A 17,700-nucleotide genomic window follows, 5' to 3' on the forward strand; every position below is an offset into this window, starting at 1 on the left:
CCTGAATGTGACATTCCGCAGGCATGTCCCGACTTTTTGAATTAAACCACGTCTCAGTTAAGGCAAATACATCAGTGTTACCTGCACTAGCAACTAATCTCAACTCGTCCATCTTATTCCTAGCACTACGGCTATTAGCATAATAAACATTAAAGGACTCTCCTTTCTCTTTACCCTTCCTGCTCATTTCTGTTTTTCTACTAAACCTATTACTGTCCTTATCACCCAGTGTCACTGGTTTTTCAATATCTACCTCGTTCTGCTTATTACTAGTTCCCCTAGAACTCATAATATTACTACACTGGGACTTCACTGTTTTCCTGCCAAAACCCATACCACTAACTATTCCTAGTTTAAAGTCCTAACAGCTCCCTCCACTGCAGTTGCCAGTGCCCCCACCCCAGACCTAGATAAGTGAACCCCATCCCTGGCATACATGTCATTTCTGCCATAGAAGAGGTCCCAGTTGTCAATGAATGTTACTGCATTTTCCTTACAGTATTTGTCCAGCCAGCAATTGACACCAATTGCCCTGGACAACCATTCATTTCCAACTCCTCTCCTTGGCAAAATACCACATATGACAGGGTTCCCACCCTTCCTCCTAATTATTTCTATTGCTGACCTATACCTGCTAATCAGGTCTTTACTCCTACGTCTGCCAACATCATTGCCTCCAGCACTGAAGACAGATAATAGGATTGCTCCCATTACCTCTCATGATGTCATCCAGACGGCTAACAATATCCTCCATCCCAGCCCCAGGAAAGCAAACCCTCTGTCTCCTACTCCTGTCCTTCAAGCAGAATGCCCTATCCATATACCTAACTTGGCTATCCCCAACAACAACAATATTCTTACCTTCCATTCGTCGGGTAGCACTGAGAATGTATTACATGTTTCCACAACAGTTTCCATGGCAGTCTCTTTCTTCTTCATCGTTTCTACCTTTCCATTCGTCTTCTTGATCGTCAACTTCGTTCCCTGCTGTCCAGCCACTGACCAGTTTCCCTTCTTGACCTAAGGACTCAAAACAGGAGGACTACTACGAATCCACTCATTTGCAAGCCCCAAATGAATGGATAGAGTTATCAGAGCTTATTTCTTGGGTAGCATTGAGGACTGGGTTGGAAAAATGTTTCGTTAGTGGGATGAATTGTAAAGGACCTGCCGAGCATGGGCCAACAGGCCTGCTGCAGTGATCCTCCTTTCTTATATTCATCAACCACTATCACAATTGCTTCCACTCTACCACCACCATCTTTGTATTTTTCTACAAACTTTTTCATAAATTATGTGTTTCTCACATTCTTTACCAAAGGGCTGGCACTAGAAGCTTTCTTTGGAGCCATGATAGCTTATTTAGCACTTGCAAGCACTAAAATCAATGGAATATTATGAAATATTTCATAGGAGCATGTGAGGGGACCATCACTCACTGGTAAACAATGGCACACTGGCTGGGAAGGCAGGCCCAGGCGGTTCAGAGCATGAGTACCTGTCCCGGACGAAGGACGATTAGGGAGTTAACGAACCATTTGTGAGCCAATATTTAGACGAAAAAACAGGACTATTTCCGAAATGGACGACTTTCAGGCCGGACGATTATTGAGGGACCACTGTACAGTGGAACCTCAAATATCGAACTTTCTTCAGTCCAGAAGGCTGTTCGAGTGCCTTTACCGAATGAGTTTATTCCCATCAGGAATAATGTAAATTAGATTAGCTCATTTCAGACCCTCAAAAATACACTTATGAAAGCACTTACAAAAATACACTTACATAATTGGTTGTGTTGGGAGCAGTTCGATTTTTGAGGTTCCACTGTAGTTGTTTATTTCCCAGAAATTTGGCATAAAAAACACGGTCGTAAGTCGAGTGGTCGTAAGTCGAGCAGGTCATAAGTCGGATGGTTGGTGTATCTGTAACTTGTATTTATTTTAAGTCCCTACTAATACTGTGTATTAGACCTATAGAGAAAATATTAAAAATTAAAAATAAATAAAATTAAGAAAATTTTAAGAATGGTATACATAATCAAAGTTTTACCCGAGATGCTATTTATTCGTATAGTCCTTCAGATTATTGTATGTCCTGTGCAATAATACTGAAATATAGATTAGTATTTACATTTTCTTTTACCAACATTTGTAATAACCAGTACGTATAAACTTTTTATAATAAAAAGTTTTACAAAATAAATTCAAAAATATCCTAATCATAAACCAAGGTGTTAGGGTTTATGTCAATGATTGTAAATTTTAGCATTCTTGTAAACCAAATTAATTATTCATCCTGTAGTTACTTGTTTACTTTAAGGTTGCCCTTCATATTCTGCATTGCCAGGGGCTTTAAGTATATCATTAATGTCAACTGTTTCTGAATCAAATTGCAAATTGCACTTTGCAGAAATAATTTTTTTAACACCGAGACAAGGCGACCCGAAAAAGAAACACTTTCATATGTAGAAATAATATTTATTATTAATTATTTATCAATGTTATTCCTGTTGCAGATATATTAAAGTCACTACTCAAACTGTCATTTACTGTGGGTGGGGGAGCTGATAAGATACGTTATACTGCTGATGGTCGTCTTGTCAACTCTTTTACCATCAAGCAAATCACAGCAAAAGGCCTTCGTCAGGTTTGTAAAAGACTGCAAATGTAAAAGCTGTGCTGTGTATCATTGTCTTGGCTTTGCATGCCTGTATAATAGATTTGATTTAGTATGAGTATGATAATCTGGTATTATAGGTACATGTACTATAATGTTTTCCTTGTGTTCACATAGTGTTACGTGTACAGTATTGTAATTTCAATCTTCTTCTTTCCTTATTGCTTATTTCTTCAACCTTTTTTTATATATAATCTACAAATAGCAACATTCAGGTATCCTTTCCTTTATTTGGAGTCATTTTACAATTGAATTCTGGAATTAACGAGTTTCGTAATCAGTGAAACTCGATTATACACTGTTTTTACTGAAGGTCATTTAGTGGATAACATTTTATTCACCTTTTTTTTTTTTCCTAGGTGTCCATTTGTATATTTTATCACCATGCACTGAACTTTTTCCAATAAAGTACCTGACAGTCGAAGATGTATAAGGATAAACTTACACTGGACTGAATGCATTGACAAATTCACAACTTACAGAAAGCAACACTTTAAATAAAGCTTGGGAGAGCCAACAATTAAGATTTTAGTAACACTTGCTTTTCTTTGGAAATGTTTACATGGGTTAATTTAGTCTTTTTCTTGAATATTATTTGTATCATTTGAACAGGTGGGTGTTTACCGTGAGGACACAGGCGTAGTGTGGTCCCCTAGAGAGATGCTTGGCTCAGAAAAACTGGAATATGGACGGAAGGGAAGAACATTAGGTTTAGTATCTATTGAAGAACGAGAGAAGGACAGTGCTATTCAGTCCGTCTTGCTAACTCATGAGGTAAGTTCCCCTCCTATTTTTAGAGAAAATTATAAGGTATTTTGTAATTCTAATTGATATATCCTGAGTGGTAACACCAAACATGTTCAATAATTTATAAGCTATGTAAAACAAAAGCTGATTTGAATGTTTTAATAAAAACTAAAAATATTTTGTAATGTGTGTATTGTTGGCAGTTTATGCTAGGATGAAATAACTCAAAGTATAAAATATATAATGGTGAAGGAAAAATGTACATTGTACATATTTGCTGAAAAGCAGACTCCAAAACTAGATTTAAGGGGTGGCAACAGAGAATAATTGTCAGGGGCCCCCCACAAAAAAAAGTACAGCCTCCCCTCACTTAGTGACATACTCATTTACCGACGACTTAGACTTACGACGGGCTCTCTGACCAGTATGCATACCTAAATAATGTATATTAGAGAGGATTTCCTCTATTCTGTTTATTACAGTATACATCTACCATCCGACTTACGACTGAGTTCGGTTCCGAGAAACCGGTCGTAAGTCGAAATGGTCATAAGTTGAACTTTACTACTGAAGATCAACAAAACATTTTTGTAATGACTTTATTTTATTGTTTTATTTTGGTATTTCATGTTTTACTTTACTTTTTATGTTGTTAGTACTGTATTTTATACTGTAAGGTTTAGGATAAACACTGTGTACAACACAAATAGTTGTTTATTTCCCAGAAATTTGGCATAAAAAACACGGTCGTAAGTCGAGTGGTCGTAAGTCGAGCAGGTCGTAAGTCGGATGGTAGGTGTATGTACACTACATTACTGTATAAACATAAAAAATACACCAGAAATGTTATAAATGGTGCAAAGGTGACATTAAAACAATATCAGAGATGGTTGACACAAACCCACTACCATTATATAGTAGTATGCTCCTCATTTAGCAACGAATTCGTTTACCAATGTGGTCTTAGGAACGGAACTCCATCGTTAAGTGAGGAGAGGCTGTAATTTGTACTAAGAAAAATATTAATTTATAATGTTTGACTGAAGCAAATAATTACAAATAATTTACAGTAGGCTTAATTGGAAGGGATTGTATAATAAGACTGCATACCCACTCATTGTGTACAATGCTTTTTATCTGTGTTTAAACTACGAAATGTTACAGCTGCTAAATTTTTATTATTCTTAGTGGTAGTACTAACATCAGCAACAACTGTTAACTGTAGAATGGGGCATCCACAAACTCCCCAGGCCACTACCCCTTCAATTATATCTGACCCCAAAACTCCTTACTGGGGTCACCATCTAACCTCTTGTATTTTCTGTAGCACTAACAGTTCATCTTAAAACAATAATTGCTTAATGTGAGCAAAGGACGAGCAAAATAAAAGGTGCTAAATAAAACCAAGATGAATCTATTTAAAAATTAAAAAAAAAATAACTATGGTGAAAAAGTAATTTACATTTACAGTGCATAGATATTACGTAGTAAGTTGGTAGACAGCAACCACCCAGGGAGGTACTACCGTCCTGCCAAGTGAATGTAAAACAAAAGCCTGTAATTGTTTTACATGATGGTAGGATTGCTGGTGTTTTTTTGTCTGTCTCATAAATATGCAAGATTACAGATATGTCTTGCTACTTCTTCTTACACTTAGGTCACACTACACATACATGTACACGTTTATTTATACACACTCATCTGAGTTTTCTTTGATTTTATCTTAATAGTTCTTGGTCTTATTACTTTTCCTTTTATATCCATGGGGAAGTGGAATAAGAATCTTTCCTCCGTAAGCCATGCGTGTTGTAAAAGTCAACTAAAATGCCAGGAACAATGGGCTAGTAACCCCTTTTCCTGTAAAGATTACTAAAAAGAATAAGAAGAAAATTGTCAAAGTGGGAAGCCTGAATGTGCGTGGATGTTGTGCAAATGATAAGAAAGAGATGATTGTGGATGTTATGAATGAGAAGAAGCTGGATGTCCTGGCTTTAAGTGAAACAAAGCTGAAGGGGGTGGGAGAGTTTCAGTGGAGAGGAATAAATGGGATTAAGTCAGGGGTTTCAAATAGAGTTAGAGCTAAAGAAGGAGTAGCAATAATGTTGAAGGATAAGATATGGCAGGAAAAGAGGTACTATAAATGTATTAATTCAAGGATTATGTGGAGGAAAAATAAAGGTTTGATGTGAAAAGTGGGTTATAGTAAGTGTATATGCACCTGGAGAAGAGAGAAGTGTAGAGGAGAGAGAGATTTTGGGAAATGTTGAGAGAATGTGTGGGGAGTTTTGAACCAAGTGTGAGAGTACTTGTGGTTGGGGATTTCAATGCTAAAGTGGGTATAAATGTTGTGGAGGGAGTAGTAGGTAAATTTGGGGTGCCAGGGGTAAATGTAAATGGGGAGCCTTTAATTGAGCTATGTTTAGAAAGAGATTTGGTAATAAGTAATACATATTTTATGAAAAAGAGGATTAAATATACAAGGTATGATGTAGCACGTAATGAAAGTAGTTTGTTAGATTATGTATTGGTGGATAAAAGGTTAATGGGTAGGCTCCAGGATGTACATGTTTATAGAGGGGCAACTGATATATAGGATCATTATTTAGTTGTAGCTACAGTTAGAGTAAGAGGTAGATGGGACAAGAGGAAGGTGGCAACGACAAGTAGGAGGGAAGTGAAAGTGTATAACCTAAGGGAGGAGGAAGTTCGGGTGAGATATAAGCGACTATTGGCAGAAAGGTGGGCTAGTGCAAAGATGAGTAGTGGGGGGGGGGGGGTTGAAGAGGGTTGGATGAGTTTTTAAAAATGCAGTATTAGAATGTGGGGTAGAAGTTTGTGGTTATAGGAGGGTGGGGGCAGGTGGAAAGAGGAGTGATTGGTGGAATGATGAAGTAAAGGGTGTGATAAAAGAAAAAAAGTTAGCTTATGAGAGGTTTTTACAAAGCAGAAGTGTTATAAAAAGAGCAGAGTATATGGAGAGTAAAAGAAAGGTGAAGAGAGTGGTGAGAGAGTGCAAAAGGAGAGCAGATGATAGAGTGGGAGAGGCACTGTCAAGAAATTTTAATGAAAATAAGAAAAAATTTTGGAGTGAGTTAAACAAGTTAAGAAAGCCTAGGGAACGTATGGATTTGTCAGTTAAAAACAGAGTAGGGGAGTTAGTAGATGAGGAGAGGGAGGTATTAGGTAGATGGCGAGAATATTTTGAGGAACTTTTAAATGTTGAGGAAGAAAGGGAGGCGGTAATTTCATGCACTGGCCAGGGAGGTATACCATCTTTTAGGAGTGAAGAAGAGCAGGATGTAAGTGTGGGGGAGGTACGAGAGGCATTACGTAGAATGAAAGGGGGTAAAGCAGCTGGAACTGATGGGATCATGACAGAAATGTTAAAAGTAGGGGGGAATATAGTGTTGGAGTGGTTGGTACTTTTGTTTAATAAATGTATGAAAGAGGGGAAGGTACCTAGGGATTGGCGGAGAGCATGTATAGTCCCTTTATATAAAGGGAAGGGGGACAAAAGAGATTGTAAAAATTATAAAGGAATAAGTTTATTGAGTATACCAGGAAAAGTGTACGGTAGGGTTATTATTGAAAGAATTAGAGGTAAGACAGAATGTAGGATTGCGGATGAGCAAGGAGGTCTCAGAGTGGGTAGGGGATGTGTAGATCAAGTGTTTACATTGAAGCATATATGTGAACAGTATTTAGATAAAGGTAGGGAAGTTTTTATTGCATTTATGGATTTAGAAAAGGCATATGATAGAGTGGATAGGGGAGCAATGTGGCAGATGTTGCAAGTATATGGAATAGGTGGAACGTTACTAAATGCTGTAAAAAGTTTTTATGAGGATAGTGAGGCTCAGGTTAGGGTGTGTAGAAGAGAGGGAGACTACTTCCCGGTAAAAGTAGGTCTTAGACAGGGATGTGTAATGTCACCATGGTTGTTTAATATATTTATAGATGGGGTTGTAAAAGAAGTAAATGCTAGGGTGTTCAGGAGAGAGGTGGGATTAAATTATGGGGAATCAAATACAAAATGGGAATTGACAGTTACTTTTTGCTGATGATACTGTGCTTATGGGAGATTCTAAAGAAAAATTGCAAAGGTTAGTGAATGAGTTTGGGAGTGTGTGTAAAGGTAGAAAGTTGAAAGTGAACATAGAAAAGAGTAAGGTGATGAGGGTATCAAATGATTTAGATAAAGAAAAATTGGATATCAAATTGGGGAGGAGGAGTATGGAAGAAGTAAATGTTTTCAGATACTTGGGAGTTGACGTGTCGGCGGATGGATTTATGAAGGATGAGGTTACTCATAGAATTGATGAAGGAAAAAAGGTGAGTGGTGCGTTGAGGTATATGTGGAGTCAAAAAACGTTATCTATGGAGGCAAAGAAGGGAATGTATGAAAGTATAGTAGTACCAACACTCTTAACCCCTTCAGGGTCCAAGGCCAAAATCTGAAGTGGTGCTCCAGTGTCCAAGAAATTTTGAAAAAAAAAAAAATTATTTTTTCTTACAGAATTAAAGAGCATATTTTTGTGAAGGTAATAAGACAAAAAAAAAATTCTGATCAGTACTTACCGAGATACAGTGCCAAGAAGTTTGTCAAAAATGATGTGGTGGCGGCAACATCGACGAATTCCACATACGCGCATTACATTATTTTGCGGTTTTTACATTTTTTTTTCTTTTCTTTTCCAATTTTTTTCTATTCCTACTAACATTTGGGGCCTGAGAGACCAATACTGTATATAATGTATATATATATAAACTCACTGTATTGAACACAATAACCGCACTAAAGTTATTATCATATTGTTTACCACTGTTGTTTATTACAATAAACATCCACAAATCTTGTATAATACTAATGTTCTATCATATATTTACATATTTACAATCACTGGACATGGTTTTAGAACTGCTGGAGCTTGTGGAACTCCTTGAAACAAGGCACCATGCACAGAGGCACCTTACATTCCTCACACATAAACCGAGTGTCTTTGCGTCTTTGTTCCCGTCGTTTTGTTTGTGCACAGACGATGCATCTCTTCTGAGCAAATTTCTTCTGAGTTGAAGGAAGTTGTATTGTGAAATGATCACCTTCCCTCCTCAAACGCTTGGGTATATCCTGAGGAATTCGAGGACCTTGTTGTATAGCAGGTGTTCTTACCTGGTACTTCATTATGAGTTGTCTGACAACAGACAAACAAAATTCACCATACGGTGGTCTGTTGCCAGTCTTTATTTGATACATATTATATGCATTGAGCATTGAAATGTCCATGAGATGGAAGAAAAGTTTCATGTACCACTTGTAACTCTTACGAACACAGTCAACAAAACCAATCTGCATGTCACATTTGTCAACCAAGCGCATGTTTTGTGTATAATCAATCACTGTCACTGGTTTTCGAATACGTTCATTAGTCACTCGATCAACTTTGCCACTGTCTTGCATTTCATTACGGTGAATGGTTGTCAACATATAAATGACCTCATAGGGGACAGGAGCCATAGTAGGGAAACAAGTGTAGTCAAAGATAAGATAAAAACAATATTGCAAACTAGAAATACCGCAGGAAATAGCAAACAAGAGGACTCCACTAGCAATAGTGAGGATATATTACCAAAAACAACTGGTGGGAGCTCCATTGTTGGTGCTAGGGAGGATAGAAGTAAGACAGGGAAACATGCACCAACAGGGAATACAGTCACAGAAACCCAAGGCAAACGGAAACCAAGCCTGTGCACATACTATGCACTTGATATCTGCTGGCATGGGAAATCTGGAAAAACAGATGGGACGTGCAACTATGACCACCCTAGAAAATGCCATGCCCATATGACAACAGGAAAATGCAAACTCCCTTCCTGTAAGCTTTTTCACCCTGAACTGTGTACCTCTTCAGTACAGGAAAGACTGTGCTATAACTTAAATTGCCAGGCATACCATCTAAAGGGGACAAAAAGATACAAAACATCCAGGCCATGGGAAAACCTGGGTAGCCACAGCCACTCAAGAGGGAGAGGTTTTTTAGTGCCAGGAAGGAAAAAAAACTGGCAGGAAATGGCAGAAATCGTACACCAAATCCAGTCATTCCTGGAGTGGAACCACAGTCGATGGCCTCCACTCCAAACCAACAGATACAGATGCTAATGCCGGAAAAAAAATCCCCCCCAGTACCAACAATACCACCAGTCCGATAACATTCTTCTTTGCAAATATACAGGGTCTAAAGCCAGCAACAAACAACAAAATACCTTTCATCCGTGGACTGCTTGCAGAGGCAAAGGCAATGTTCGCGGCTTTCACTGAGACCCACATAAAGGATCACTTGGACAACGAAATATGGATCCCAGGTTACAACCTATACAGATGTGACAGAGTGAACAGGCAAAAGGGGGGGGGTTGGCCTGTACATTGCAGAGTCACTTGTTTGCACAGAACTGCTTAATGCCTCAAATGATGTAGTGGAAGTTTTAGCAGTAAAGGTCGAGAACCAAAACCTAGTCATTGTGGTAGTCTACAAGCGTCCGGATGCAACATCCCAGCAATTCCAGGAATAGCTGTTAAAAATTGACCACTGTCTGGAAAATCTTCCAGCTCCTGCACCCAATATTTTGCTCCTGGGGGATTTCAACTTAAGGCACCTAAAATGGAGGAATATAGCAAATAATATTGTTGCAGTAATAACACCAGGAGGCAGCTCTGATGAAAACTCACACTCACACGAGCTTTTAAATCTCTGCACAAAATTCAATTTAAACCAGCAAATAATAGAGCCTACTAAACTGGAGAATACACTAGACCTCATCTTCACTAACAATGATGATCTGATAAGAAATGTCACCATATCAAAAACAATATACTCAGATCACAACATAATTGAGGCTCAGACATGCATGCGTGGAGCCCCAGACCGACATAATGAGACTAGTCACGAGGGAGCATCCACCAAATTCAACTTCAATAACAAAAACATAAAGTGGGACCAAGTAAACCAAGTCCTAACCGATATAAGCTGGGAAGATATACTAAGCAACACAGACCCCAACTTATGCCTAGAACAGATTAACTCGGTGGCACTCGATGTATGCACAAGGCTTATTCCTCTAAGAAAAAGGAGGAGTAGATGTAAAATAGAAAGAGACAGGCGCTCCCTTTACAGGCGACGGAAAAGAATAACAGAGCGGCTAAAAGAGGTCAATATATCTGAAATGCGTAGGGAGACACTGGTCAGAGAAATAGCAAGCATCGAACTTAAGCATAAAGAATCCTTTAGGAGTCAGGAATCGCGGGAAGAACTAAAAGCCATAAATGAAATTGAAAGAAACCCAAAGTATTTCTTCTCCTATGCCAAATCAAAATCGAGAACAACGTCCAGTATTGGGCCCCTACTTAAACAAGATGGGTCCTACACAGATGACAGCAAGGAAATGAGTGAGCTACTCAAGTCCCAATATGACTCAGTTTTTAGCAAGCCGCTAACCAGACTGAGAGTCGAAGATCAAAATGAATTTTTTATGAGAGAGCCACAAAATTTGATTAACACAAGCCTATCCGATGTTATCCTGACGCCAAATGACTTCGAACAGGCGATAAATGACATGCCCATGCACTCTGCCCCAGGGCCAGACTCATGGAACTCTGTGTTCATCAAGAACTGCAAGAAGCCCCTATCACGAGCCTTTTCCATCCTATGGAGAGGGAGCATGGACACGGGGGTCGTCCCACAGTTACTACAAACAACAGACATAGCCCCACTCCACAAAGGGGGCAGTAAAGCAACAGCAAAGAACTACAGACCAATAGCACTAACATCCCATATCATAAAAATTTTTGAAAGGGTCCTAAGAAGCAAGATCACCACCCATCTAGAAACCCATCAGTTACACAACCCAGGGCAACATGGGTTTAGAACAGGTCGCTCCTTTCTGTCTCAACTATTGGATCACTACGACAAGGTCCTAAATGCACTAGAAGACAAAAAGAATGCAGATGTAATATATACAGACTTTGCAAAAGCCTTCGACAAGTGTGACCATGGCGTAATAGCGCACAAAATGCGTGCTAAAGGAATAACAGGAAAAGTCGGTCGATGGATCTATAATTTCCTCACTAACAGAACACAGAGAGTAGTCGTCAACAGAGTAAAGTCCGAGGCAGCTACGGTGAAAAGCTCTGTTCCACAAGGCACAGTACTCGCTCCCATCTTGTTCCTCATCCTCATATCCGACATAGACAAGGATGTCAGCCACAGCACCGTGTCTTCCTTTGCAGATGACACCCGAATCTGCATGACAGTGTCTTCCATTGCAGACACTGCAAGGCTCCAGGCGGACATCAACCAAATCTTTCAGTGGGCTGCAGAAAACAATATGAAGTTCAACGATGAGAAATTTCAATTACTCAGATATGGTAAACATGAGGAAATTAAATCTTCATCAGAGTACAAAACAAATTCTGGCCACAAAATAGAGCGAAACACCAACGCCAAAGACCTGGGAGTGATCATGTCGGAGGATCTCACCTTCAAGGACCATAACATTGTATCAATCGCATCTGCTAGAAAAATGACAGGATGGATAATGAGAACCTTCAAAACTATGGAGGCCAAGCCCATGATGACACTCTTCAGGTCACTTGTTCTATCTAGGCTGGAGTATTGCTGCACACTAACAGCACCTTTCAAGGCAGGTGAAATTGCCGACCTAGAAAATGTACAGAGAACTTTCACGGCGCACATAACGGAGATAAAACACCTCAATTACTGGGAGCGCTTGAGGTTCCTAAACCTGTATTCCCTGGAACGCAGGAGGGAGAGATACATGATTATATACACCTGGAAAATCCTAGAGGGACTAGTACCGAACTTGCACACGAAAATCACTCACTACGAAAGCAAAAGACTTGGCAGACGATGCACCATCCCCCCAATGAAAAGCAGGGGTGTCACTAGCACGTTAAGAGACCATACAATAAGTGTCAGGGGCCCGAGACTGTTCAACTGCCTCCCAGCATACATAAGGGGGATTACCAACAGACCCCTGGTAGTCTTCAAGCTGGCACTGGACAAGCACCTAAAGTCAGTTCCTGATCAGCCGGGCTGTGGCTCGTACGTTGGTTTGCGTGCAGCCAGCAGCAACAGCCTGGTTGATCAGGCTCTGATCCACCAGGAGGCCTGGTCACAGACCGGGCCGCGGGGGCGTTGACCCCCGGAACTCTCTCCAGGTAAACTCCAGGTAAACAATGTGACATCTCGTTTGTCATGCCACCGTAATGCCATGATGTCATTGGCAGTAAACACCTGCACGTCATCACCACGAGCACCTGTGTTGAGCCTGGGCATATGTTTACGATTAGAACGCACTGTGCCACACACATCTGTCTTGTTCACTCGCATGAAATCACTGAGTAATGGGCTTGTGTACCAGTTATCGGTATATAATGTATGCCCCTTACCAAGATAAGGTGCCATCATGTTTCTCACTATGTCACCTGAGATATCCAATAACATCTTGGTATCTTTCAATGTTTTACTACCCGTGTATACAACAATATCCAACACCAGGCCACTGTCACAATCACAGAGTACAAGCAGTTTTATACCAAAGTGTTTCCTCTTGCTCGGTATGTACTGCTTGAATGACAGTCTACCTTTGAACAAAATCAAAGACTCGTCAATTACAAGATTCTTGAATGGATAAAAGTATATGCTGAACTTTTGTTTGAGATACATGAAAACATTTCTAATCTTGTATGACCTGTCACTTCTGTCAGGCCTGGTTTTGTCAGAGAAGTGCAACATACATAAGAGTAAGATAAACCTGTTCACTGGTATGATTTCACTGAAGACCGGGGTAGAAATTAGCCGATCTGTGGACCAGTATGCTTTTATATTATGCTTATACACATGAGGCATAAGCATTATTGTTGCAAAAAGCAAATACATTTCTGCAACAGTCGTCTCTTTCCACCTGTGTAGTCTTGACTGTGGTGATAAGATTGTATTTGCCATGGTGTACTCAAAATACTTATTACTTTCCCTGACAATAGTTTCCATCAATGGCTGGTCAAAGAATAATTCAAAGAATTCCAGTTCATTGGCCGTGGTTCCAAGGGGACAAGTAGGTAGAATTCCACTTTGAGAGTCATCAAAGTGGTGAGGCTTGGGAACAAAATTGGGATTTTGCTGCCAATCCCACATACGGTTTGCTGGTGGATACTGGACATCATAGGCTGGTTGTGCGGGTGGTTGTGGTTGTGGTGGGCTGGTGGCTGACGCTCCGCTTTGTCCTTGAACTGACGAGTCAGCAGCATGGGTCCCAGCGTGGCCTGGTGAGTCACGCATGGCGGTGCCACTACCATCACCACTAACACCATCCACTGATGCCTGTGGTCTATCCATGCCAAGTGTAGCCACATCATCCTCACTATCACTACCTAAAACTGGTGTAGGGCCACGGGATGTACTCCGGGATGTACTCCGTCCCCTGGGCACAGCATAGGGTACACTACCCGAGCGCATGCGGCGGTGAACATACCGACGCTTCACTGGTGAATATGATTCCTCACTATCACTACTCGAATGATCGTCGAGCGCAATAAAATCACAATCCACGTCACTATCATCATCATTACTGAAGTCAGAGGCCTGGCCACGCGAAAATATTAGTTTTCTCTTGCATTGAGGAACAACCGACCGTGAGTCACGAGTGCCCACACCAGAGGTAGAAGGTTGAGGATCGTCAGGGTTTTCTGCACTATTATCGATATCCTGGTCATTCTTTTCGGTCACTAACTGATCAAAGCCGTAGAATTCGTCTTCATTTCCACTTCCATCACTGTCAGAACTATCAGATAGGAAGAGGAGAGTCCCAATTTTCCGGGGAGTGAGATGACTTGCGACGAGGCATGGTGAACAAGGGTAACTGAGCCGGCGTTCCCACAATGCTATGCGGGCGCCTAGATTTTTTGTTTATGGCGCACACCCACCACGCAGACCCGTTCTCTCACATGTAGGCCTATGAGCGTTTTCGCGCTAAACTTGATGGCGCTAGAATTTTGGCGTAGATCTACGGTTTGGACACTCAACGTGAAGCCGTAGATCTACGGGACGGACCCTGAAAGGGTTATATGAGTGTGAAGCTTGGGTTGTAAATGCAGCAGCGAGGAGGTGGTTGGAGGCAGTGGAGATGTCCTGTCTAAGGGCAATGTGTGGTGTAAATATTATGCAGAAAATTCGGAGTGTGGAAATTAGGAGAAGGTGTGGAGTTAATAAAAGTATTAGTCAGAGGGCTGAAGAGGGGTTATTGAGGTGTTTTGGTCATTTAGAGAGAATGGATCAAAGTAGAATGACATGGAGAGCATTTAAATCTGTAGGAGAAGGAAGGTGGGGTAGGGGTCATCCTCGAAAAGGTTGGAAGGAAGGGGTAAGGGAGGTTTTGTGGGCGAGGGGCTTGGACTTCCAGCAGGCATGCATGAGCGTGTTCGATAGGAGTGAATGGAGACGAATGGTATTTGGGACTTGACGATCTGTTGGAGTGTGAGCAGGGTAATATTTAGTGAAGGGATTCAGGGAAACCAGTTATTTTTATATAGCCAGACTTGAGTCCTGGAAATGGGAAGTACAATGCCTGCACTCTAAAGGAGGGGTTTTGGGATATTAGCAGTTTGGAGGGATATGTTGTGTATCTTTATACGTATATGCTTCTAAACTGTTGTCTTCTGAGCACCTTTGCAAAAACAGTGATTATGTGTGAGTGAGGTGAAAGTGTTGAATGATGATGAAAGTATTTTCTTTTTGGGGATTTTCTTTCTTTTTTGGGTCACCCTGCCTCGGTGGGAGACGGCCGACTTGTTGAAAAAAAAAAAAGATATTAAATATTATGTTCATACCGTATCATTAATAAAATATAATAGTAACTCTGGATAACAAATTTGTTGTTGAATGTATGTGATTTATACTAATACGAGTATCTTAACTACTACCGAGAGGTCGTTCCGAGGGTCAACACCCCCGTGGAACAGTCTTTGACCAACACGTAAGGAATTTTAGTTGAAAGAAAATGAAAATAAATGTTTCATGCATTTTTACTATTTTTACCATTGAATAGCATGTACATAAGTCAGTTCTTTCTTTTTTTCAACACACCGGCCATATCCCACCGAGGCGGGGTGGCCCAAAAGGAAAAACAAAAGTTTCTCCTTTTACATTTAGTAATATACACAGGAGAAGGGGTTACTAGCCCCTTGCCCCCGGCATTTTAGTCTCCTCTTATAACTCGCATGGCTTACGGAGAAAGAATTCTGCTCCACTTCCCCATGGAGGTAAGAGGAAATAAACAAGAACACGAACTAGAAAGAAAATAGAAGAAAACCCAGAGGGGTGTGTATATATATATGCTTGTACATGTATGTGTAGTGTGACCTTAGTGTAAGTAGAAGTAGCAAGACATACCTGAAATCTTGCATGTGTATGAGACAGAAAAAAGAGACACCAGCAATCCTACCATCGTGTAAAACAATTACAGGCTTCAGTTTTACACTCACTTGGCAGGACGGTAGTACCTCCCTGGGCGGTTGCTGTCTACCAACCTATTACCTAGGACATATGTCAGTTGTGCTTCTTATTTTAATAAACAATCTTAATAATGCATGTCACTTATTTTCTTCAAATTGCTTACATATTTTGAGTACTACTGATGAGCTGACATCAGTTGAACAGCATGTACATACAAATGTCACTCGTGCAATGTGCATATCTTTTTAATAAACAATGCCTGAAAAAAAAATTTCTGTACTAAAAATTCTGACATACTGGACTAAGTTAGACATCAGATCTGAGATCATCTTGCTCAAGTTAATAAACATTTACCACAGCAGACAACAATTTTTTTTTGTCCAGTGTAATAGTTAAAAATTAAGCCATACTATTTTTCTTTATACATGGAGTGGTATTCGGAGCACCTCTGCAGAAACAGTGATTATGTATGAGTGAGGTGAAAGTGTTGAATGATGATGAAAGTATTTTATTTTTGGGGATTTTCTTTCTTTTTGGGTCACCCTGCCTCAGTGGGAGACGGCCAACTTGTTAATAAAAAAAAAACATGGAGTGCTAGAAGAACAGAATAAATTATGAGAGTAGGTAGTAAGTGACATAGCTATTATAAATTTTAAAGACTGTGATGAATGTATTAATGAAAATGAGACACCACGTTCTGTACTGTAATTTAAAATAAGTTGGTACCACTAACTTTATACAGTAATTTAAGTACAGGAGTTAGGGAACATGACTGCTAGTTTATATTACTGAGATTGCAAAATATTATTATTATTTTTTTTTTTTTTTTAACAAGTCGGCCGTCTCCCACCGAGGCAGGGTGACCCGAAAAGAAAGAAAATCCCCAAAAATTAAATACTTTCATCATCATTCAACACTTTCACCTCACTCACACATAATCACTGTTTTTGCAGAGGTGCTCAGAACACAACAGTTTAGAAGCATATTCAGTGGACCCTCGACCAGCGATATTAACCTGTTCCTGAGAGCTCATCGTTAATCGAAATTATCGTTAGTTGAGTTAATTTTCCCCATAAGAAATAATGGAAATCAAATTAATCCGTTCCTGACACCTCAAAGTATTGAAAAAAAAAATTTTACCACTTGAAATATTAATTTTAATACACACAAACTGAAGAAGACATGCACAGTTACATGACACTTACCTTTATTGACGATCTGGTGATGATTGATGGGATGGGAGGAGGGGAGAGTGTTGATCTTCTTAGTGTTTAGAAGGGGAATCCCCTTCCATTAGGACTTGAGGTAGCAAGTTTTTTTCCGGGGTTACTTCCCTTGTTCTTTTAATGCCACTAGGACCAGCTTGAGAGTCACTGGCCTTCTGTCAAACAACACATCTGTCCATAGAGGCCTGTACCTCCCGTTCCTTTATGACATTTCTAAAGTGTTTCACAACATTGTCAGTGTACAGGTTGCCAAAACGGCTTGCAGTAGCTGCATCAGGGTGATTTTCATCCGTAAAGGTTTGCACTTTAAGCCACATTGCACAGATTTTCTTAATCTTAGAAGTAGGCAACTTCTTCAATTTCTCTATCCCCTCCTCCGAAGCAGTTTCCTCGGGTGTGGCCTCATGCTGATGAAGATGATCTAGCAGCTCATCAGTGGTTAGTTCTTCATTGTCCTCCTCCACCAACTCTTCCACATCCTCCCCACTAACCTCCAACCCCAAGGACTTCCCCAATGCCACAATGGA

General features: G+C 40.2%; 1 protein-coding gene across 1 annotated transcript in view; it reads left to right on the forward strand.

Moving 5' to 3' along the window:
• The window catches only part of LOC128700567 (metabotropic glutamate receptor 2), a 161,519-nt gene that overhangs the window by 120,893 nt on the left and 22,926 nt on the right, over positions 1-17,700 (forward strand). Inside the window, exons 10-11 of the mRNA XM_070098839.1 lie at positions 2,516-2,646; positions 3,289-3,450. Coding sequence (XP_069954940.1) covers positions 2,516-2,646; positions 3,289-3,450 — 293 coding nt within the window. The remainder of the gene's footprint in view (positions 1-2,515; positions 2,647-3,288; positions 3,451-17,700) is intronic.

Source organism: Cherax quadricarinatus, chromosome 65, assembly GCF_038502225.1.
Source record: "Cherax quadricarinatus isolate ZL_2023a chromosome 65, ASM3850222v1, whole genome shotgun sequence".
Lineage (NCBI taxonomy): Eukaryota > Metazoa > Arthropoda > Malacostraca > Decapoda > Parastacidae > Cherax > Cherax quadricarinatus.